The 24,252-nt window shown below is 47.6% G+C and overlaps 1 protein-coding gene across 1 annotated transcript in view; it reads left to right on the top strand.

Moving 5' to 3' along the window:
• The window catches only part of LOC126547051 (lysosomal aspartic protease-like), a 72,079-nt gene that overhangs the window by 40,549 nt on the left and 7,278 nt on the right, over positions 1 to 24,252 (top strand). The window contains exons 2-4 of the mRNA XM_072288057.1: positions 18,543 to 18,794; positions 18,979 to 19,099; positions 19,189 to 19,630. Of these exons, the coding sequence (XP_072144158.1) occupies positions 18,543 to 18,794; positions 18,979 to 19,099; positions 19,189 to 19,630 (815 nt within the window). The remainder of the gene's footprint in view (positions 1 to 18,542; positions 18,795 to 18,978; positions 19,100 to 19,188; positions 19,631 to 24,252) is intronic.

A 24,252-nucleotide genomic window follows, 5' to 3' on the forward strand; every position in this document is an offset into this window, starting at 1 on the left:
AATTGTTGACAGAGCTGCGGATATACTGTTTGCGCGAGAGGATACCGATGCGCCTCAAGGAGTCATGTTGGCGTTGGCCGAAGAGAAATGTGCGTGCGATTGGGGCTGCTTGCTCCCCCGACCACGACAACGGAGAAAGAGCCAAACATATCTGTTCGCTTAAATAAAGGAATGACGCGCTCGAAGGCGCTTATTTGCTGCAGTGAAGATGTACATTTAGCTGGAGTTTGTTGCTTCATTGCGTATTTATGCAAAGAATTGAGAACATCTTTAAGGGTATCTTCAGATGACTATAGGTATGAGGCAACTCGTTATATGTGTGCTGTCGACTTATGAGCTATTCGGCAAAACAATGACGAAGGTGGCGGCGGCGGCAGCAGTGGCTTGTCTTTAAAAAAGGTCACTGCATAAACTCCCTAGTGGCACTTGTCAGATAGTGCGTATACGCGTTATTTCCAGTCGCTCATTATTTCCGAACACACGTTTCTGATGTATCCGAACGCTTCTGGTCGTATGACGACCACGTTTGTTCAGTTTATTTTTGTTAATAAATATTACCTAATAAATGAATCAAGGTTAATCATCTTAATTGTTTATTATACTTACGCCGTCTTAATTACCCTCAATTAATCTTGATTGATTCTATTCAATTCAAGGTTAATCAAAATTAGGCTTCATCTTAGGTATCCTTAACCAATCTTGATTAGACGTATTTAATTAACATTATTTCACAGTTGATTAGTCTAATTAATATAATCTAGATTATCTTAGTTAACCCTCGCTTTCCTATTATTAATTAACATAAGTTAATGATCATTGCGTTTGGGTAATTTCATGGTATACAATTAATCTTATTAGTCTAATAACATTATTTACTCCTAATACCTCTTCAGCACTCACTATATATAGTCATAACCATAAATATACACCCATTATATGTCCATTCTCATATATACCCATTAGAGCCCCACGTATACCTGCGGAGCGCATGTTGTCGCACGTTACAGACGAACGGACGGACGGACGCACGGAAAGATTTCCGAGGAAAGTAGCCCTAAAATGCTTACGCATTAAAAGTGCTTCTCCAATAGTTGGATCTGAACCAGAGTCTACGGGCATAATAGCCCGATGTACTACACACAAGCCCATGGAAAGACTCATTCACTGCATTCATGCATTCACTGCATATTTCGCTTAAACTTGTCCTGCTTAATCTAATTTTCTGCAAATCACACCATATTGTTTTGAGTTTATATATATTGTAAGGAAGAGAACGAACGTGTGCACAGAGTCAGCAGCATCGGCAGCATCAAGCGCGCGGCAGAGGCTCGAGCTCGGGAACTGCTCTGTGCATCCTGGAACTGGCGGTCGCTACGAACCCCAATAAATCTCCTTTATAAGTGGTGGAGGTGCTGGGTAACGTTCCATTCTACCATCCTGGAACTCCATTCTTTGACGCTACCCTCCGCCATGCCGGACGCCGACCAGCAGACTCTTCCGTCGCCACCCATCCCTTGCGCTGGCACTGTTCGCCAGCGGGAGCCTCCTGTCTTCAGCGAAACTGACGACAACGACGTTGAAGAGTGGCTGTCGTCCTACGAACGGGTGAGCGTTCCCAACATATGGAATTACTCAGACAAACTGGCTTACGTATCATTCTACCTCGCAGGCGTGGCCAGTCTCTGGTTCAGAAATCATGAGAGGGACATCCGAACGTGGTCGGCGTTCAAGACGGCAATTACATAAGTATCTGACCGACCCGCCGTCAAGACACTCCGAGCCGAGCAGCGTTTGCGTACACGCGCACAAGACACGGGTGAGACCTTCACCAGCTATATAGAAGACGTTCTAGATTTGTGCAAGCGCGTGAACGCTGCCATGACGGAAGCGGAAAAGATCAAGCACGTCATTACGGGAATCGATGATGACGCGTTCCAAATGCTTCTGGCCAAGGACCCGCGCACTGTTGGCGACGTCATGAGCTTGTGCCAGAGCTATGATGAATTACGTAAGCAGCGAGCTCTGACAAGGCGACATCCCACACCAAAGGCGGCGTCACTCTGCAGCCTGACCACGGGCCCAGAACAAGCCTCCCTGATAACACAAATCAAGGATTTCGTGCGCGAAGAAGTCGCACGACAGCCATCTCTGGTGAACGTCACTCAGGAGTCTGCCAGCACTTTGCCACCTCATCTCCGTAACGTGATCCATATAGAGGTCGCGGAAGCGCTGCCGGCTGTTCACCAGCAGGATGTCGTGACTACACCAGTCACTTATTCTACGGTTGCTGCAATGGCCCCTCGCACTGTGTCCGTGCGTTGCTTCCAGCAGCCTGTGCTCTCATCACATTGTTACCCGAAAAGCGCTTCCTTTGCCCTTTGCAGCTCTTGACCTTGCCGCCGGTGTCAGCACAATGCCCATTTACAATCGTCTTTCATCGCCGCTATCACTGCTCCGCCGCAAATGCCTTGGTTACATCGAGTCACTCGATTCAACACGAATTGTCTCCGTCCTTGACGATGTGCCTTCGACTGCCGTCCCTGAACTGAGTGACCTCTGCGTACCCGACTCAACATGGACTGGTGCGTTCAGCTCGCCAAAGATCTGGCGCATTTGCAGCGATCTCAACTTCTCGCAATCCTTCAGCACTTCCGCCGTTCTTTCGACGTTGCGCAAACATCTCTTGGCCGTGCATCGACGGTCGAGCATTACATCGACACTGGCTCCCACTCACCGCTCCGACAAAGACCATATCCCGTGTCCGCTGCGGAACGTCGCGTCATTGCAGACCAGGTCGATGACATGCTCCGTCGATGCGTCATTCAACCTTCCTAAAGCCCATGGGCCTCTCCCGTGGTCCTCGTCACAAAAAAGACGGTTCCATCCGCTTCTGTGTTGATTTTGGACGATTGAACAAGATTACGCTGAAGGACGTCTACCCATTACCACGCATCGATGATGCTCTGGACTGTTTGCAGGGAGCCGAGTTCTTTTCTTCGCAGGACTTGCGGTCAGGCTACTTGTAGGTTCCGATGGCAGAGGCCGATCGCCCGAATACTGCCTTTGTTACACCAGACGGCTTGTATGAATTCACCGTCATGCCTTTCGGACTTTGCAACGCACCTGCTACGTTCGAAAGAATGATGGATAATCTTCTGCGTGGTCTCAAATGGAAAATCTGTCTTTGCTATCTTGACGACATTGTGGTGCTCGCCCCTGATTTCGCAACGCACCTGCTCCGCCTCCAGCACGTACTCACTTGCTTGACCAACGCCGGGTTGCAACTTAACCTGAAGAAGTGTCGATTTGCTGTTCCTCAGCTCACAATTTTAGGCCATGTCGTGTCAAAGGAGGGCATTCGCCCGGATCCAGGGAAGCTACGTGCTGTTACTGCGTTCCCAAAACCTACCACTAAGAAAGAGCTACGCAGTTTTATCGGCCTCTGCTCTTACTTCCGGCGACTCGTTCGAAACTTTGCGTCAATTGTATCGCCTCTCACGCAGCTCCTTGGTGGTGCTAGAGATCTCTCATCATGGTCTCCAGCGTGTGACGACGCCTTCATAACCTTGTGCCGTCTTCTCACCACGCCACCCATTCTTCGCCATTTTGACCCTCAAGCGCCGACCGAAATCCATACCGATGCAAGCGGTGTAGGCCTTGGCGCTGTGTTGGCACAGCGTCAACCTGGCCACACAGAATATGTCGTCGCATACGCGAGTCACACGTTAACCAAGGCGGAAAACAATTACAGCGTTACAGAAAAGGAGTGTTTCGCCATTGTGTGGGCGCATGGCAAGTTTCGCCCATATTTATACGGCGATCGTTTGACGTAGTGACCGACCACCACGCACTATGCTGGCTGTCGACGCTCAAAGATCCATCGGGCCGCCTTGCCCGCTGGGCATTGCCAATCCAAGAATATGACATCCGCGTGGTTTACCGTTCAGGGCGAAAGCACTCCGACGCTGACGCGCTATCCCGATCACCGCTTCCCCCGAAGGCCAGTCACGACTCCCCCTGCGAGTGCACATTGTCCTCTCCGGACGTTGACACTATCGCTGCTGCACAGCGTAATGATCCCTGGACTGCATCTCTGCTCGACCTTCTCTCGGATACGTCGAAAGTTCCGACGTCACGTACGCTTCTGCGCCAAATTCCTCATTTTGCGATTCGAGACCAGCTACTATATCGACGCAACTATGCCCCAGAGGGACGCACCTGGTTACTCATTATTCCGAGAATATTGCGGTCAGAGCTCCTCGTTTCATGTCGACCCTCAGTGTAGCCACGCGGGAGTCTTCAAGACTTACGAAAGACTTCGACACCGCTATTACTGGCGGGGATTGTACAATTTCATTCGAAAGTTCGTCCGCTCTTGTTATGAGTGCCAACGCCGCAAAGCGCCACCGCACAACTCCGCCGGTGAACTCCAGCCTTTACAACGCCCATCCCGACCCTTTGATCGCGTGGGCATAGATCTCCACGGGCCACTTCCGTTGACTCCTACCGGCAACAGGTGGATAATCCTTGCCGTAGACCACTTAACCCCTTATGCGGAGACTGCTGCCCTACCAAATGCTACAGCGCAGGAGGTCGCCAATTTCATACTTCGCCGTTTTCTCCTTCGTCATCGAGGTCTACGTGAACATTTACGCACCAGAGGCCGCGCCTTCTTATCTGAAGTCATCGAACAATTGCTTGCTGAATGCGCTATTGTTCATCGTAAATGCACTGCTTATCACCCACAGACTAACGGTACCACGGAACGCTTTAATCGAACTCTTGGTGCCATGCTCGCCATGTATGTCTCACCTGATCACTCTAATTGGGACCTAGTTCTTCCGTTTGTCACCTACGCCTACAACACCGCGACTCAGGCCACTACCGGATTCTGACCCTTTTACCATCTTTACGGCCGTCATCCTTCGCACACAATCGACACCATTCTGCCCTACCGGCCGGACCCATCCGAATGCCTGCCGATCTCGGAAGCCGTCAGACACGCCGAGGAATGTCGCCAGCTGGCCCGCCGATTCACCTCGGACGACCAGAACCGTCAAAAAGCCGTTCCCGATGCCCAGAACTCGACTCCCACGTTTCTCCCGGGCGCTCTCGCCTGGTTGTTCGTGTCACACCGTACGCCTGGGCTCGCTTCAAAACTCCTTCCGAAGTACGACGGGCCATACCGCGCTCTCGAGAGATCATCACCCGTTAATTACCTGGTTGAGCCACTAACGCCGCCGTCCGACATGCGACGTCGTAAACGCGAAGTCGTTCACGTTCAGCGTCTCAAGCCGCATCACCACTCTACTGTTCTTCCACAAAACTTAGTCGCCGACAAAATGTCTTGTTTACTTCACCGAGGACATCGCTGAAATTATGACGGAACGTGTTATGACGCCTGAAAATAGGGAAAGAAGAACGAAGGCTCATTCATTATTTGCAACGTTTCTAACCGGACCAGAAACGTATAAATTTCGCCGCACATTGCAGCTGCCATGTCCCCCTTCCATTTTTCACAAAATATAAACCTGTTGTAAACTGCAGCTATGTCGCGACACTGGGAAGCATGGCTAGCGGCCATATCACACGTTCTAACACTATAATAAGATTTTTTTTTAGAAAGGCTGTGTTCCATCCAACCGTATTTAGCTTCGCACAGAGAGTTTTCATAGTGTACTACAAATTTTTGCTAAATTTGGTCTTAGCTGCTTCTATAGTTCTTCCAGGGCAGCGGGCTCAATTCTTCCCCGCTCCATGAGTATGCTCACAGATTCTGGAGTGCCTGCACACGTAATTTATTGCGAAAGCCCAAATTGCCCATCTATTTTGAACTTCACCTACACATCATGCATTAACTTGTCCTTACAGTCACCAAACACGACGAAGCTGCATCCTTTAGTTAAGTGAGGACATCACGCGAAACTAATATATCATGCATAAAAAAGTAAGAAAAAAGATCAGGCTTAAATAATTTTTCGCAACGCTTCTAAATAGGCCACAAAGGTTAAAACTACGTGACACATTGCACTTCAAGTGTTGCCTATACCTTCAAATTATAAAATATCGGAAACTCAGAGTTTTCTTGGGACATTAGAAAACCTAGCTAATAGTAGTAGCGTGACACGTTCGAACACTTGCTTACAATTTTTTGAACGCTATATTTGATCAAGACCTATTTACCATGACACATAAACTTGGCGTGTTGCTCCCCTTATGTTCGCGAAATTTTACCCCAATTGTATTTATACCAGCGCAGCCGTCTAAGTCTTACACCGCTAGTAAAACAGACTAATGACGCTATGAACCACTTGCATACGTATTCTACTAGAAAATGTGCATTTAACCCATTCATTTGGGAACATTGCCTACACCTTATCCATACCATGCCCCCAATTTCCGCTAGAGGACACTGGGGAAACAAACTACGAATCTCGTAATATCCCCTACATTCACGGCGTGCACGTTTGTGAACGCGACTTATTTTTGCCATTACAGTGCACTGGTTGCAAGGAATAGACAATGAACATTACGCGTTGACTAAACTGAACATTCTGCTTTCTTAAAGTACACCGATTTTACTTATGAGTGAAATGTATCGCTTCACACGACCGCTTTCATAAAGGCACTATCCTCTTTGACGGGACGTTTGAAGTGGGGCGCTTCGGGAGCAATCGCGAAAGACTATTTCTTCCCTTGTGCATGTAATTAGAGCGGGTGATTTCATATATTTAATGAGGAAACGTAGCCTGACTGACTATACAATAGATGAATATTTAATTGCTATGTAACTATGATGGACCAGTATAAAATGCACAGAGTCATTCTCACACCTTGACTAGCTCTCTGTATGGAGTCTCGAGCCCCCACCTTGGGATAAAATTATGTAAATTTCACACATTCATCGACACTTGATCGTACTTCGTGACTGACGGTATTGTGGCAGGCGGCGAGAAGAAGTATACCCGCCGTGGCCACGGTGCAGCGGGATCTCGGGAGCGGCCGACCACGCGGTCGCTCAGGTCGAACGCGCTAGCGTGTACTATTCTCACGCGACCTGCACGTGAGCCCATCTTCTCCTTCACCTGCTGTGGGGGCGATAGTCGCGCCGCTACAGTAGTTCACGAAAATACATGAAAAAACGAGGGTTTAGCAATTATCTGCGACACTTACGTTTAAGGCATCAAAGTGGGTTTCGCAACCGAATTGCGCTTAAAATTTAAAAGCGGAAAGTGCCAGTGCCCGTTTTCAAAAGTGTGTTTGTGTGTGGGGGGGGAGGAGGCAAACGATATAATTTCCCCCCCCCCCCCTGTATATACACGCACGCTTCGTGTTGTGTACCGCATGGCCTCTCTCTTAGGGCACCGCGTCATGTTTTACGATGTCTGCTACCCCTTCCTCCACGTCCGATTTCAAAGGTTCCAATTAAGTGCTGTGCATAAAAGAGACATAATTGGTGCAATCTTATTTGATTTCCAACTACGCGCGAGGTTCTCCTACCATCGCATAAGTTATGTGTCAATTGGCTTCGCGGTGACGCGCATACATGTAACTTCGTGTTCTGCATAGCGTTTTGCGCCACGTATACCTATAGTGAATATTCACGTGCCCGACAAGGTGCTTCTTAAGTTTGAGAATGCGCTTCGGTCCTAGAACATCCGTGCTAAAGCCACAGGCACTATTACAATGTCGGTTTTTATATGCTCAGCCTTACCCGCGCTATCCCACAAAAGCGCCGGCCACGCGACCTCGGATTAGAGTTTCCGGCATCAGCTCTCCGGAATCGGTACACTTTACCCGACCGAGCAGACACGCTAGACCCTGGGAGGAACGAAAAGAACGCTTCGCTTTCATAAAAGACATTCGCTCTTGAAGGCGAATATTTGTTGCAATAGGGATACTTAGCTGCCGTTTGTTGCTTCATTGCCTAATTCCGTAAAGAACAAAGCCGGTCTCCTGGCACATCAGTAGGCCCAGTACAGATAGGTTTATCATAAGCCATTTTGTCTGCCTCGCCACCACTCTGTCGTCTACTCGGAGAGAAAAACTCTCAAAGCTCTGAAGTAGCTAGGAAATGAAAGGTTCGCCCTTGAAAATTGTCGACAAACTATTTATGGCGCTCTCCTCTCAAAAGGCAAGAGAGAGAGAGAATGAAGAGGAAAGGAAGGGAGGTTAACCAGATATGAGTCTCCGGTTTGCTACCCTACACTGGGGATGGGGGATAGGGGTTAGAAAGATGACAGAGAGGAAAACGCTAAAAAAAAGGGAAAAAAAACACGCACACATGGAGGCACACACACAAAAGGCGTTCCAGTTAAAGTTGTTCACACAGGCCGGTAGATCGCAAAAAGCGCAATAGCGCTTGCACGGCCTTCTTCTGTGACGGTAGGTCCTTTCGATGTTGTAGAATTCTTTTTTTCGGATAGCGCTTGGTCGTCCAGTTGGTCAAGTTCGTGGCGAAGGCATGCCCTCTGTGTACTGTACTGCGGCGAAGCACACATATTATGGCCAATTGATTCTTCATGGCCGCAGTGGTCACAGGTTGGGCTGTCGGTCATCCCTATGCGGAATGCATAGGCTTTAGTAAAGGCAACGCCCAACCAAAGTCGATATAAGAGCGTGGCGTCTCTACGGTGAAGCTGTGATGGCGCTCGAAGACTTAGTGTTGGATCAAGTGAGTACAGTCGCGTGTTTCTTAAATGTGGCTCATTCCATTGCGACGCGGTGCACTGCCGAGCAAGTAGGCGAAACTTCCGTGCTGCGTCAGTTCTAGAAACAGGAATTGGGACGTGGCGCTCCTCAGTATGGGCTGAGCGGGCAGCGTGATGCGCCCGTTCATTGCCGATAATCCCGCAGTGACTTGGAAGCCACTGAAAGGTTATCTCATGGCCTGCTTCACTTATATGTTGCAACGTCTCTGTAATATGGAATATTAGTTGTTCGTGTGGTCCGCGTCGTAAAGGTGACAAAAGAGACTGCAGTGCCGCCTTCGAATCGCAGAATATTGTCCATTTATGTGGTGGTTCATCACCAATGTGATGAAGGGCAGCAAAGAGCGCTGCGAGCTCTGCTGCCGTCGATGTTGTTAGCGTGGGTCGTCTTAAATTTGATTGTTGTAGCTTTCGCTGGTAGGACGATTGCCGCCGCGGAGCTACTTGGAAGGACAGATCCATCAGCGTAAATATGCGTAGAATCACGGTAGTTCTCGTACAAATGTAGTAGCGTGAGCTGTCTAAGGGCTGGTGATGATAGATCAGCTTTTTTCGAGATACCAGGTATTGTGAGGTTGATTTTTGGCTGAGCGAGGCACCATGGAGGAATCGAAGGTCTCGCAGCCGGGGTGAAACAAGCTGGCAATGATTCATCATATGCGGTTATCGTCCGGCTGAAAGATGTGTGTGGTCTGTCCGCTGTTAGGAAGGCCAAGTGGTGACGAGGAGTCCTGGTCAGATGCCTTATATGGGTCCTGAGTACTTCAATTTCAATGTGGGTCCTGACAAGGTGATCTCCAGCGATTGCTATCGTAGCCACTGTTGAAGCACTCTGAGGCAGGCCTAGACAGATCCGGAGCACTTGACCCTGAAGACTTTGTATTGTGCGTAGATTTGTTTTACCTGTGTTGTTTATTGCTGGCAAGCTGTGTCGCAGAAATCCTAGGAAAAGCACCCTGTACAGTTGCAACATCGCACTTGGCCACATTCCCCAGTTCTTGCCAGCGAAAAACTTGAGGAGGTGACAGATGCCTGTCAACCATTTTTTCACGTATGATACGTGTGGGCTCCATGACAAGTCCCTGTCGATTATGACACCTAGGAACTTGTACGATCGGACCCGTCGTATTATTTGGCCATTTATCATTACACTGTAGGTGGCCATAGGTTTGCGCGTAAATGGCACTAGTGCGCATTTCTCTGAGGACATTTCCAGGCCTCGATTACGGAGGTAGATAACAGTTTGTGTGGCGGTTCTCTGAATTCTCGCTCGCAACTGTAGGCGTGTTACTGCAGACGTCAATATGCAGATGTCATCCGCGTACATTGATAGCCTGACTGTAGTTGGCACGTGCTCAAGGAGAGCAATTAGTGTTAGATTAAATAACACAGGGCTAAGTACACCGCCCTGGGGGACGCCGCGGTAGCTATAATGTAGACAAGTATGGCCTTCTTCGGTGCTTACAAAAAAGGATCGCATGGATAAATAGTTCCGTATCCATTTAAACATCCGACCACCCACTCCTACCTCTGCGAGAGCAGAGAGGATGGCTTCATGCGTAACGTTGTCATACGCCCCTTTAACGTCGAGGAATAAAGAAGCGCAGAGACGCTTACGGCATTTCTCATGTTGAATGTAGGTGACCAGGCCGACGACGTAATCGATCGCTGATCGACCGCGTCGGAAGCCCGCCATGGCATCTGGGTAGGTGTTGTGGTACTCCAAGTTCCACTCCAGGCGTCCTAGGACCATCCTCTCCATTGCTTTGCCCACACAGCTCGCCAACGCGATCGGGCGATATGATGAGAATTCCAACGGCGACTTGCCAGGCTTCAGCAGTGGAACAAGGCGACTTGTCTTCCAGGTTGTTGGTAGTGTGCCATCTCTCCAAGATTCATTGTACACCTCAAGGAGAACTCCTCTCGCTCGCTCCCCCAGGTGACACAGAGCTCGGTAGGAAATTCCGTCAGGTCCTGGCGCTGATGGGCGGCTACACAAAGCTAATGCTGCCTTAAGTTCGTGGATTGAGAATGGTAGATCCATCCGGTGATCACGTGGTGGCGGACAGTTACTCGAAGGCGATGGAATGTTGGTAGCTGTGAGTTGGCCGGATAATCTGGCGCAGAAATCCTCTGCCACGTCAATCGCCGATCTCTTTTGAGAGAGGGCAAGCGCCTTGAATGGGAATCGCTGTACGGGCAGTGTCCGGAGACCGCGCACCGTTCTCCATAGTTGCGATAAAGGCTTGCGTGGATCTAGCGACTCACAGAAGGCAGTCCAACGTTGCGATTCGAGCTTGTCTAACCGGCGCTGTCCAGGACGTCGAGGACTGGCTGTCGTCCTACGAAAAAGTTGGTGGACCCAACAAGTGGGATGACGCTGCTAAGTTGAGTACCGCGAACTTTTACTTGGCTGGCGTGGCGAAGCTGTGGTATACGAATCACGAATCGGAATTTGAAAACTGGTCTGCTTTCAAGGAGGCAATATCTGCCGTTTTCGGTCGCCCTGCCGTGCGGAAGTTACGCGCCGAGCAACGGCTGCGCACACGGGCACAGGAACCGAATGAAACTTTTACCGCCTATATTGAGGACGTACTCGATCTCTGCAGGCGCGCCGATGCTTCAATGAGCGAAAATGCCAAAATACAGCACATTATGAAGGGCGTCGACGACGATGTCTTTCAGATGCTTCTTGCGAAGTCTCCTGGCACTGTGTCTGAAGTTGTAACTCTTTACCACAGCTATGACGAGTTGAGAAGGCAGCGGGCTCTCACCCGACGTTCATCTCAGACGTACAATCAACCGCTCGCTGCACTGGACATCATGCCTGACCAGTCACACCTTATCGCACAAATGAAAGAATTTGTGCGTGAGGAGGTGGCCCGTCAGTTGTCTCTCCTGCCGTTTGCTCAGCGTCAGGAGTTCCCACAACAGCAGCAACTGCAGCGACCAATCCCGTTGGCTCCCGTGCTTCGACACGTCATTCAAGAGCAGATTTCCGAGGCCATGCCGGTGCCCGTTCAGCAGCAACCTGTCGCCGCGCCTCTTAGTTACGCTGAGGTAGTAAAGCGGCAGCAGCTTCAACAGCCCTCACCACCCCATGGTGTGTCGTATGCTGCAGCCCCGATTCAGCCGTCCGTGACATGGTCTGCTCCCATCCCTGCAAATCCCTGGCGAACGCGCGACAACCGGCCGATCTGTTTTGCATGCGGTGGCCCTGGTCATATCGCCCGATTCTGCCGCCGTCGCGCGCCAGGATACTCAGACGCCCGTTCACCGAACTACATAGATTGTCCCCGCTCTCGTTATGAAGGTCCGGGTCCCCAAACAAGCACGTCTTCACGTGACTATCCGCAACCAACGTCTCGTCGCTCACCTTCACCCCATCGCCGCTCCTTGTCGCCCATGCGTCGTCGACCAGCCCCTGAAAATGAGGGAACTAGCCTCCGCAGTTCGTGAGGCAAGAACTGCGCTGTCGATATGTTCAAGTCCTCGAACTTTGCCGTCGAATATTGTCGAAGTTTTCGTAGAAGGCATCCGTGCATATGCTCTTGTCGATACCGGTGCTGCCATTTCTGTTATAGACGCCACACTTTGCCGCAAGCTTCGGAAGGTGACCACGCCTCTTGAGATGATGCCCTTACGTACAGCGAATGGAGACCCTGTTCGGCCTATAGCTGCCTGCACTGCTCGACTTATTATAGCTAAAGAGCACTACATTGTCGAGTTTATCGTCCTTTCCTCTTGCTCGCACGACATTATACTTGGCTGGGACTTTCTATCGTATAATCACGCCGTTATTGATTGTGCCAGATCTGAACTTGAGCTCTTCCCGTTGTGTGACCAGTCCTACTACCCCGCTCATCAAGCCGCACACAAAATAGTCGTCACAGAAGACACAGAAATTCCGCCGACAGCAGCTGTTTTGCTCCCCGTATTCTGCAACAGCATATGTGATGAAGCTGCATTCTTTGAACCATCACGCCTTCTTCTAAATCGGAAGCCACTTCTTTTGCCTTATTCGACCCTCTCTATTTCGAATGGAACAAGCGCTCTCTGCCTCACAAATCCTCTTCCATATCCCATCAGACTGCTTAAAGGTGAATCCCTTGGATGCGTGCAACCCATTGATATCGGCCAAATTTTTTCCGTGCAGCAAGATTCAGCTCGACGCGACCTCGACGTCATGAGTGCTCTTACCCCTTCTGATGTTCCAGCTGCCGACCTATTCGATTCGTCGATCGCAGACGGACTGTCCCCATTTGAACGCTCTGCTCTTCTCCAGCTGCTCTACCAGTTCCGCGACTCCTTCGATGTTGCCCAACGTGCCCTTGGCCGAACTTCTACCATTGTTCACAACATCGACACCGGCTCCAACTCGCCAGTGCGACAACGCCCTTACCGCGTCTCCACCGCGGAACGTCAAGTGATTACCGACCAGGTTGACGATATGCTTAAACGCGACGTTATTCGTCCTTCACAAAGTCCGTGGGCATCCCCTGTGGTTCTCGTTAAAAAAAAAAAGGATGGATCGATTCGCTTCTGCGTGGATTACCGGCGCCTAAACAAGGTCACTCGAAAAGACGTGTACCCTTTACCCAGAATTGACGATGCCCTTGATTGCCTACAAGGTGCCGAGTTTTTTTCGTCGTTAGATTTGCGTTCCGGGTATTGGCAGGTGCCTTTTGCAGAGGCCGACCGTTCAAAGACAGCCTTCTTCACGCCTGATGGTCTATATGAATTCAATGTCATGCCCTTCAGCCTCTGCAATGCGCCTGCCATTCAGCCTCTGCAATGAGCCTGCCACCTTCGAACGCATGATGGACTCGGTTCTGCGGGGTTTGAAGTGACACATGTGTCTCTGCTATCTCGACGACATTGTTGTCCTTGCGCCAGATTTCGCAACCCATCTCGAACGCCTCAACCATGTCCTGACATGTCTGAAAACCGCTCAGCTGCAACTAAATCTCAAGAAGTGCCCTTTTGCTGCGCGAAAACTTACAATTCTTGGTCACGTTGTATCAAAGGATGGTGTGCTTCCGGACCCAGCTAAATTACGTGCCGTGACTGACTTCCCCAAACCGACGACTCTAAAGCAGTTACGAAGCTTCATAGGGTTATGCTCCTACTTTCGTCGGTTTGTGCGCAACTTCGCCTCTATAATTGCGCCTTTGACCCAACTACTAAGCAGCGCCTCCAATATCTCATCATGGTCTTCTGAGTGTGACCAAGCCTTCTCCACCCTTCACCGTCTCCTGACGTCACCACCTATACTGCGCCACTACGATCCTACGGCCGCAACTGAGGTGCACACAGACGCCAGCGGTGTCGGCCTCGGTGCTGTTCTCGCGCAACGAAAGCCTGGGTTCGCAGAGTATGTCGTCGCATACGCCAGCAGAACGCTAACCAAGGCTGAATCAAACTATAGCGTCACCGAGAAAGAATGCTTGGCAATAGTTTGGGCGCTTGTCAAGTTCCGCCCTTACTTATATGGTCGCACGTTTGATGTAGTTACGGACCATCATGCATTATGTTGGTTGTCTTCGTTGAAGGATCCGTCAGGTCACCTTGCCCGCTGGGCTCTTCGACTTCAAGAGTTTGACATCCGCGTTATATATCGTTCCGGACGCAAGCATGCCGATGCTGATGCACTGTCGCGGTCACCACTATCCACCGAAACTGCGTCCATATCCACTATAGACCATCCATTGTCAGCTCTTGACGTCGCTACCGTCTCCTCTGCACAGCGCCACGATCCCTGGATCGCTTCGCTTCTTGACGTTTTATCCGGGGCACCCACCCTTTCGACCACTCGAACACTGCGACGCCAAGCTTCGCACTTCAGCATCCGTGATGGCCTCTTGTACCGGCGCAACTACTCGCCAGATGGTAGGAAGTGGCTCCTAGTTATCCCTCGAACGCTTCGCTCTACAATCTGCGCTTCCTTTCACTCCGACCCGCAGTGTGCTCACGGTGGTGTCTTCAAGACCTATGAACGCTTACGGAAAAGGTACTACTGGCGCGGAATGTTTCGCTTTATCCGCAAGTTCATTCGCGGCTGCCACGAGTGTCAGCGACGAAAAAAACCACCGCATCCTGCCGCAGGTTCATTGCAGCCCCTTCCATGCCCAGAACGCCCATTCGACCGCGTTGGAATTGACCTTTATGGACCTTTACCTTTGACCACGGCGGGAAACCGATGGGCTATCATTGCTGTCGACCACCTTACACGATACGCCGAAACCGCTGCTCTTCCCACGGCGACAGCACAGGACGTCGCCTCTTTCATCCTCAAGCGTTTTGTGCTTCGGCACGGTCCTCCTCGCGAACTCCTCAGTGACCGTGGCCGCGTATTTCTCTCCGATGCAATTCAAGCACTTCTCCACCAGTGCAACATTGTACATCGGACGTGTACTGCCTACCACCCTCAGACGAATGGTCTCACTGAGCGGTTTAATCGGACTCTGGGCGACATGCTTGCGACACATGTTGCATCTGATCAATCAAACTGGGACCTGGTTCTCCCATTTGCGACATACGCGTATAACACCGCTACGCAAGTCACAACCGGGTTTTCCCCCTTCTTCCTTTTGTACGGTCGCCAGCCGACGCACACTATCGACACGTTGCTGCCATACGCACCAGATACCTCAGAGAGCACGCCCGTGTCAGCAGCGGCCCGTTACGCTGAAGATTGCCGACAACTAGCCAGGCGCTTTACTACAGCCGACCAACAACGCCAGAAAAACGCCCGCGATGATGATCACTCTCCTGCCGCAACACTCGCTCCTGGAGCACTTGTGTGGCTACTTGTACCACCCTACGCCCCTGGCTTGTCGTCCAAACTGCTCCCGAATTATCATGGTCCCTACCGCATCGTCGAGCGTACTTCCCCCGTAAACTATGTGATTGAACCTCTTACGCTGCAAGGCAACCGTCGTCGACGTGGACGTGATGTTGTTCACGTAGACCGCCTCAAGCCGTACTTCGACCCTCTTGTACCCACCTGTTAGATCGCCAGGATGGCTCCACCTTTCTCGACGGGGGCAATTGTAATGAAGAAAGGAAGAGAAGGACATACCGATCATCATCGAGAGCGGAGGGCAGGAGACCGGCGCTCGAACACCACCATCTTGTTCTCCCTGCTCACTGTTCCGAGCTACCGCCCGTTTGTTGGACTCGCTCAATAAACTTCCTTACAATAATAATAATAATACATGTTAAGGAAAATGACCATGAGATAAAACACTGGTGCTATTGGAATTGATAAGCAAGATATAGAGCCTGTGAAAAATTAAGAAAATTGTTCGCTTAGTAATTTGTAAAGTAAGATCACTAGAGGATAGTTGAGCAAATAATTAACAGGAAGAATTCAGTACATACGCAATCAAGAGGTATCACTCGAGGAAAATCTCTGTAATAATGCCAATAACCTGTATTTTATTTTTATGTACGGAACAGAAAAACTGAAAGTAATAAAAACTAGCCCAAGAAGCAATACCAGTAGTAATATGATTATGAAAGCAAATCATGCCGATAATAATGTCTCTTTAGGGAAAAAAATGCACATGGTTTGATTAGTGCTCATATGTGAAATCCTTTCTTTGTTGTTGTTGTTTTACGCAAGCAATGTGATAAAGAAACATTAAGTGAAAATCTAATTGAATACCGAAAAATTCCACTCAGTCGCAAGCCATAATGAGGTGACCATTGAGAGTTATTTCGGGAATACGAGGTAATTCTCTTTGAAATGGTAGTACGACCTGAACGTAGGATATACCACATGAATAGTGAGGACTCTTGGATAAATCATTAATATACATCGAGAGATAAAAGGGCAGAGAAGTCAACGTGAAGAGAGGCTTCTGGTTTGCTACCCTACATTGGGCGAGGTGACCTAAATTCAGAACAGTAAGAGACCGGTATGAGCCTCATGCCAATTCTAGGTTAGTATTTTTCTTTCGGAATAAGCACCTGGTGTTCACACTATTATGTTGTACACGCAATTATTTCTCGGCGAAGTTGGTAACGTTTTAACATTGTGCTGGACTGTTTATTCTAATAAATAGTAGTTCGACAAAGAAAATGCTATGGTTAATAGTATAAAAAAGCTCGCAATGAAGTTTAAGAAACCAAGCCCACAAAATTAACAAGTTTAATTGATTCCCTAGCGAAATAATTACTGATATCAAAATTAAGGAAGTCATACTGCGCATACAAAAAAAATCATATTGGCAGGGCTTCAATAAGGCTTTTTTTTTTCACGTAGCTGCTGATACGATTATGCAATAACCTCTCTACAGCTTCACTGATCGATGACTGAGTACACACCCTTTATTTATTACCCTTTTCATGTACAGGAAAGACGCTAGCTTGGATAGAACTTAGGAAAGTTTCAAATTTCATGCAAGATAGCGAACGTCGTGAAACTGTAGGCCCTATATTTCACCTTGTTTTAGTTACGCTTTCTTCTTTTTTGTGACGCTGTGACGCTTAAAGCGGCACTAAATAATAATTATTTAAGTGGTACTGGTAAACATTAAATAACGTTTCTACAATGCCTAAAAGATAACTCTCGCTGTCAGCGAATGCCTTGGTAAGACAGAAGATGCGTGAATACGAAAGAGGGGAGACGGCCCCTTCATTTTCCCGCTCCAACGTTTCGTGACGTCCTAGATTTTGACAGCGGCTCCGGAGGTTTGCTCAACTGCTTAACGATTGAAAACGACTACAATGTGTTCTTAAATGTACCAAAGCCTTAACAACTTCTTCCGCACTAAAGTGCTCGAAACAGTGCAATACTTACTGAGCATAATACCGGGCCAGCTGTCGTGTCACTGCTTTGCATAAGGGCGAAACAGCATTTTTTTTCCCCACTGTAATCAACAGCTTCGCGCCAAAGGAAAGAATATCTTGTTTCGGGAAAATACATGGCTATTCAAGATTTATTTGGTGCTTGCCTTTAGCATACCTTAAAAGCAGAAGCAAGCTTCTGATGCATGAACTGACTTCCGCTATTTCTTATCAAAATTATCCTGAAAACAATGAAATTATCGGGACGCAGCCAAAACGACATGTTTGTATCCATATCACTGGTATATATTTTTCACATAACATATTCTAATCTCGCAATCTAAAGCACAACTTTAAAGGAATCCGACGTACAAAAAGTTCACAAGTTATGCTACCGTTATTGTAGACAGAGCAGGTATGCGTTTGACACGTATTTCGTGTAAGAAAACGCAGTTGAAGCAAACAAGCAAGCTTCCCAGCAGGTGCCACGGCATTAATCTTTTTTTCTTTCCCTTTAGTGCTACGTGACGTAGTATAAGCGAGCTTTTCCCTAAACGCATTTCTCCGCTATCATATTTATCCAGAAGAGCATTAAACACTGCAGCAATGAGGGTAATTATGTGAACCGGCCTGGAATTCGCAGCCTCCCATATTAAAAAAAAATCGGGGGTTTTACGTGGCAAAACCACGATCTGATTATGAAGAACGCCGTAGTGGGAGACTCCGGAAATATTGACCACTCGGGGTTCTTTAACGTGCACCTAAATCTAAGTACACGGGTGTTTTCGAAATTTCACCACCGCCTAATTGCGGCCACCGTGGACGGGATTCGATCCCGCAACCTCGTGCTTAGCAGCCCAACGCCATAGCCATCAAGCAATCACAGCGGGCGGCATCCCATATCGCCTGCGTGGCGAACTTAAACCATATATCATAGTTGAACCGCACTACCGTTTATTTTCTGTAAATACATGTTTACAATGGCCAAAAGCTCTAGACGCCAGCAACAGAACACTGTTTACACTTTTATGCATGTAGTTTAGAGTGTTGACACGGATAATAGAAATTTATGACACGTTGGAGATACCACATATCAATTGGAGATATTGCAAATCTCATCATTGTAGCGAGATCTCATGTACACGAAATCGTCTTTTCTTTTTCCTGGTGTACTTACTTTCCAATTTTCTTTTTCTTTTTTTCAGTATCCAACTGGGGTGGAAAGACCCCAATGTAACAGCGAATCTCGGACGGGCTCCCGTCCCGATAACCCTGACCAATTTCAACAATGTAAGATTAAAAATTAATTTCGAGAATATGCTTACATGTCAATAAACACTCCTCTTTAGCTGACAACTGGTGCACAGTGCATCCCATATTTTTGTAGTTCAAGAGAAATAATTCTTCAGTAATCCGCTTCCACAACATTCATGTTTTCTTCTAATTTCTGTTGTCGCTTACTATTCCTAAACAGATGCAATACTACGGAGTCCTGACTATCGGCACCCCGCCCCAATCTTTCAAGCTACTCATGGACACGGGCTCCAGTAACTTTTGGGTGCCGTCGGTGAATTGTGATCAGAGCATGGCCTGCCGTAAGTATACGCACGCCTACTATGATTTTCATTGCGCCATTCGAAAACTTAACTTTAACCCTCGGTCTCTTACCTCCACACGATCGCAGGCCACCACGCCAAATACGACAGCAGCCGGTCCAGCACCTACACCAAAAACGGACGGTACATCCGTATCCGCTACAGTGGCGGCGTGGTACGGGGTGTCACTAGCATCGACAACGTGGGCGTCGGTCCGGCCACTGTGACGCAGTACAAGTTCGCCGAGATGGATCACTCAGACGGCAAGCTGTTCATGACCGCAAAGTATGACGGCATCTTCGGACTGGCCTTCCCGAGCATCTCGCAGAACAACCAGCTACCACTGTTCGACGCCATGGTGAAGCAGGGCGTTGTCCAGCAGGCCGTGTTCTCGCTCTACCTGAGCAAGCAGCCCAGCGAGCAAAACGGCGGGGAGATCTACTTCGGAGGCATCAACGCGCAACGCCACACGGATAACATCCATTATGTGGCCGTCAACCAGCCCGGTCACTGGCAGGTCACCATGGACAAGTGAGCCCACTTGCTAAGGAGGGAATGGGATAGGTAGAATGAGGTTTTGCACCAAGCACGTTGGCCAGTATGCGCGAGCCTCGACACGGTTTTCATGGTCTCATTGCACTTTCGTAGCTACCAAGAACCTTTAGACAAAGATGTCTTCGTGACGACTAGAAGCCATCATCAGAGATGCTTGCTTCTGCAACACCCTCCCTTTTACGCGGAATATGCAGTTTATCTGAAGTATTCGTGTGCGCGTGTAACATGAAAAGGCTGTCATGACCACGTTAAACACCATCAACAAACAAGTATACACGGATCTAACTTTCGCTCTCGTGACTCTGAATCCTGCGATCATCTGCTTGCCTGTCAGCAGGAAAACCTGGAACCTGTGGGCGCTAAGTGCTTTGTGGCACACCGTGTTGAGACAACGTCGCATGCAGAACACTGATTATAATCTTGGCGCCAACTGGCGAGTGCTATCGATGTCTCCGATAGCGCTTATGGTGACGTGTGAATGGAGCGGGCGCACGTAAGTTAGTGCAAAAGCGATTATGATGGATGTCAGAAGCAGGCCGTGGATCTGCAGCTGCCTGGAAAGGAATCCGAAGGTGCCGAGTAGGAGCAGTATGTTGCTTGCTGCAGGCGGATCCAGCCTTGCGAAACTTCCCGGCAACTGCTCCACACGGGCGCCACTTATCAAGTGCGGTAATGTGTGAAACCCGCCGCATTCCATATGGTAACACAAATATATTTTGTGGCACAACGTAACACTGACTGCGAGGATAGATTTGAACCTGAGTTAAACTGGCTGCGCCCCATCCATTTCATGTAGGCCCACAACCCTCGCCATTCGCACTCTTGCTCTGTGTCACACGGAAGCAATTTGAAGAGGCCAAGCACCTCTTTCCGTGGCTTGGCCACCTCAATCCTTCCGTGGCCAAGCCATGGAAGGATTCAGATAGGCTGGGCGAGAAAAGTTTTCTCCCTACTTTTTTTTTCGTTGTACGCCGGCTTCTACTTGCACCTGTGCAAAACCCATCTCTCGCGAAATCAGAGTAGCCCCCTGACCATTCCCTCCTTCCGAAACCCACAGGAGCGAGAGAATAGTGGCGCTAAAAGTTAGCATGCGGACTTGCAGGAGAAATTCGGTGTCCACAAGTGCAGAGGGACAACGCAATGAGGTAAAATTATTGAAATTATAACTAGTTTAGATAAAAAACTAGATGCTCTGTCATGCCTGGAGTCGACGATAACCTCATGCGTAAACCAAATACAAGAAATACAAGAGATTGCAAGGAAAATGGAAAAACGAATGGACGAATTGGAAAACCAGAGTAGACGGTCAAACATAATAGTATTCGGTCTGACGGAAACAGAAGGTGAAAACCGTGAAAAGCTAAAACAAGCTGTAAATAAGACCATTATGCAGGACACGCTTGGATTGGAGCCCATTGCCACAGAGCGAATTCATCATCTCGGTAAACCAGCGCATAACAAAAAGAGACCAGTAATCTTTAGGCTTCAGGATTCTAGACAGAAATCTATAATATTAGGAAAGGGGCGCAATCTAAAAAACACAGGTTTGTCTATCGGGGAAGACTTCTGTAAAAGAACTCGAGAAATGAGGAAAATGCTGTGGAATAGCGCCAAGGAAAACCGAGAAAACCATGACAGGGTTTCTTTGTCATTAGATAAGCTTTACATTAATGACCAAGTTTTCGCTTCGGATCAGGACAAGGGGGAAAGAGTTTTACTTTAAAAATACGCTGGAGCAAAGTGACCAATCACACGAAGCCAAGCGCAGTCAAAGAGCTAACGTTATTGAATGTAAACGGGAGAACCATTTTAAATAAGACTGACGCGCTTGAAAATCTGCTCCTTGAACATAATCCTGACATAGTAGCGATAACTGAAACGTGCCTTCCCTCGGCTGTCTTAAATCACGAATTTGTGCCTCCCGATTACTCCGCCATTGGAAAAGACAGACAGACACATGGTGGTGGCGTGGCACTGCTGATAAAGAAATTCTTACAATACGAACCGCTCCCAAATGTGAGGAATGCTGAGGCCATGTTTTGCAGAATTACTTGCAACAACACAGCCATAATTGTAGGCTGCGTTTACCGAAGTCCTGAATCGGACGAAAGCTTCATAAAGAACGTACATGAGTTTCTGCAGTGCCACGCTCACAGCCTAAGAATTATCATCATGGAGGACTTTAACGTTCCAGAAATGAACTGGAAGAAAATACAATACTCATCACGTACTTCAGAAGCGCTAATTAAACTAATGCTAAACTTCAACCTACAACAAGTAGTTGATCAACCAACACGCTCACATGGTACTGCAAGTAATATACTCGATCTAATACTACTCTCTGATCACTTCTTTGTAAACAAAATACATACTGTCATTGTTGAAGGCATATCTGACCACGATATTCCAATATGTCACCTACCTCTGTCGTTTAGTATACAAAAAAAGGTCTTTAGAAAGCACCATCATCGACTTTGTGAAATCGGACGACGCCAATGTTTTGACGTACATGGCACATGAATTCACAGATTTTGCGGAAATGGCTTGCAATCCTTCGGTAGACGCAAATGCCTTCTGGATTAAGTTTAAGACAATAATAAATGACTGCATTGAACAATTTATACCGTTAAAAACAAGAAAATCGTGGAAATACAGCCCATTGGTAACGCGTGAGGTAATTCATGCCAAACGAAAAGTGAAAAGGATACGTCGGTCTTTGAAGAAGACTAAAAATCAATCACTCAAGACATCAAAGTTGATTACTGCCAAGGCAGAACTTAACATCAGGCTAAACTACTCCAGCAAACAATACTTTAATACTGCCCTGCCTAACTTCGTAAAAGGTAATCCACATAAATTTTTGAATCACTTCCGTGCACGCAAAGTAATCACGCCAGGACGACCCCACGATGAAAACGTTTCTCAATCTAATGCATACAAGTACTTCCAATCGGTATTTATTGCAGATAACGGGTTTGTCCCCCGAATAATTTCTACAGGTTTCGCCATCGACTCACTAAACATAACTGACTCAGGAATATTTAATCTTCTACTCGGATTAGACACGAAAAATCTACTGGTCCTGACGAAGTCCCAAACGAATTCTTAAAGCGATACGCAGAATGGTGCAGCAGATATCTTGGCATTATCTATCGCCTGTCACTTTCAACCGGACGTGTGCCAGATGACTGGAAGACAGCAAAGATAATACCAATCCATAAATCAGGTGACACAAACTCTCCTTCCAACTACAGACCGATATCACTAACTAGTACATCATGCAAGATACTAGAGCATAGAACTTTAAAATACCTAACAATATATTTTGAAGAGAATGGCATACTAACAGCCAATCAGCATGGAGTCGGGCACCGTATGTCAACAGTAACACAGTTGACTGAAGTTATACATGACCTAGCACAGACTATTGACAACCGCGGTAAACAGACATAATATTTCTAGATTTCAGCAAAGCATTCGACTGTGTGTGTCACACCAAGCTAATTGCAAAATTGGAGTCAATTATTGGAAACGGAAGCATTACAGCCTGGACTAGAGATTTTTTATCACAACGTTCACAGTTCGTTTTCCATGATCAAGCACCATCTGATTTTTAATTTACATCAATGATATCGTCACTAACATATCATGCAACATAAAGCTTTTTGCAGATGATTGCATTATATATAAAGAAATAAGAAGTTATGAAGATCACCTTACTTTGAACAGATGCCTTAATGAGATTAATGCCTGATGTGAACAATGGCAAATGTCTATTAACATCAAGAAATCAGTGACAATGGTAGTAACAACAAAGAAGATTAAGTCAGGATTCACCTACTTTCTCAATGGTACACCCCTAACTAATGTTCAGCAACACAAGTATCTAGCACTGACTCTAGCATCTGAGTTGAAGTGGAACAAGAACATTGCCAACATCACTTCAGCAGCCGCTCGTAAGCTTTTCTTCCTTAAAAGGTCCCTGAAATCTGCTCTTAATCATATGAAAATACTATGCTATAATACCTTTGTGCGGCCAGTATTAGAATACGCCAACACGGTTTGGTTTCCTCACACAAAGACAAACATGACCGATGTGGAAAAAGTTCAAAGGAAAGCAGTACGCTTTATTCACAACAAGTACAAAACCACTGACTCGCCCACAGAACTCCTGGCTTCATCCGGAATGGACACACTGGTAAACAGAAGAAGGCAAGCTCGGCTAAAACTCATACACAACCTGTTGCACTACCGCTTTAACATAAATTCTTCAAAATACATTACTTTCTCTACGTCCCGTATTTCACCCCATAAGCATAATAAAATTTTAGTTGAGTACCCTTGTAAAACGGACACATTTAGATACTCTTTTTTCCCTACTGCTCTTAGGGAACGCAACTACCTCAACTCAACAATAGCTGATATAGAATCGCCATCAATCTTTAGTAACATGATAGAAAAGAGTAAGGAATAACTACTAGAACAAGTTTAGTCTTATGCAAATTTGTTTTTACATTGTTTAGATCTATCTCTTATGTTATGTTAGACTGTATTACGTTATACACTGCTAGGTTGTAAAAAGTTGTGTTGCATATATA

Source organism: Dermacentor andersoni, chromosome 1, assembly GCF_023375885.2.
Source record: "Dermacentor andersoni chromosome 1, qqDerAnde1_hic_scaffold, whole genome shotgun sequence".
Taxonomy (NCBI): Eukaryota; Metazoa; Arthropoda; class Arachnida; order Ixodida; family Ixodidae; genus Dermacentor; species Dermacentor andersoni.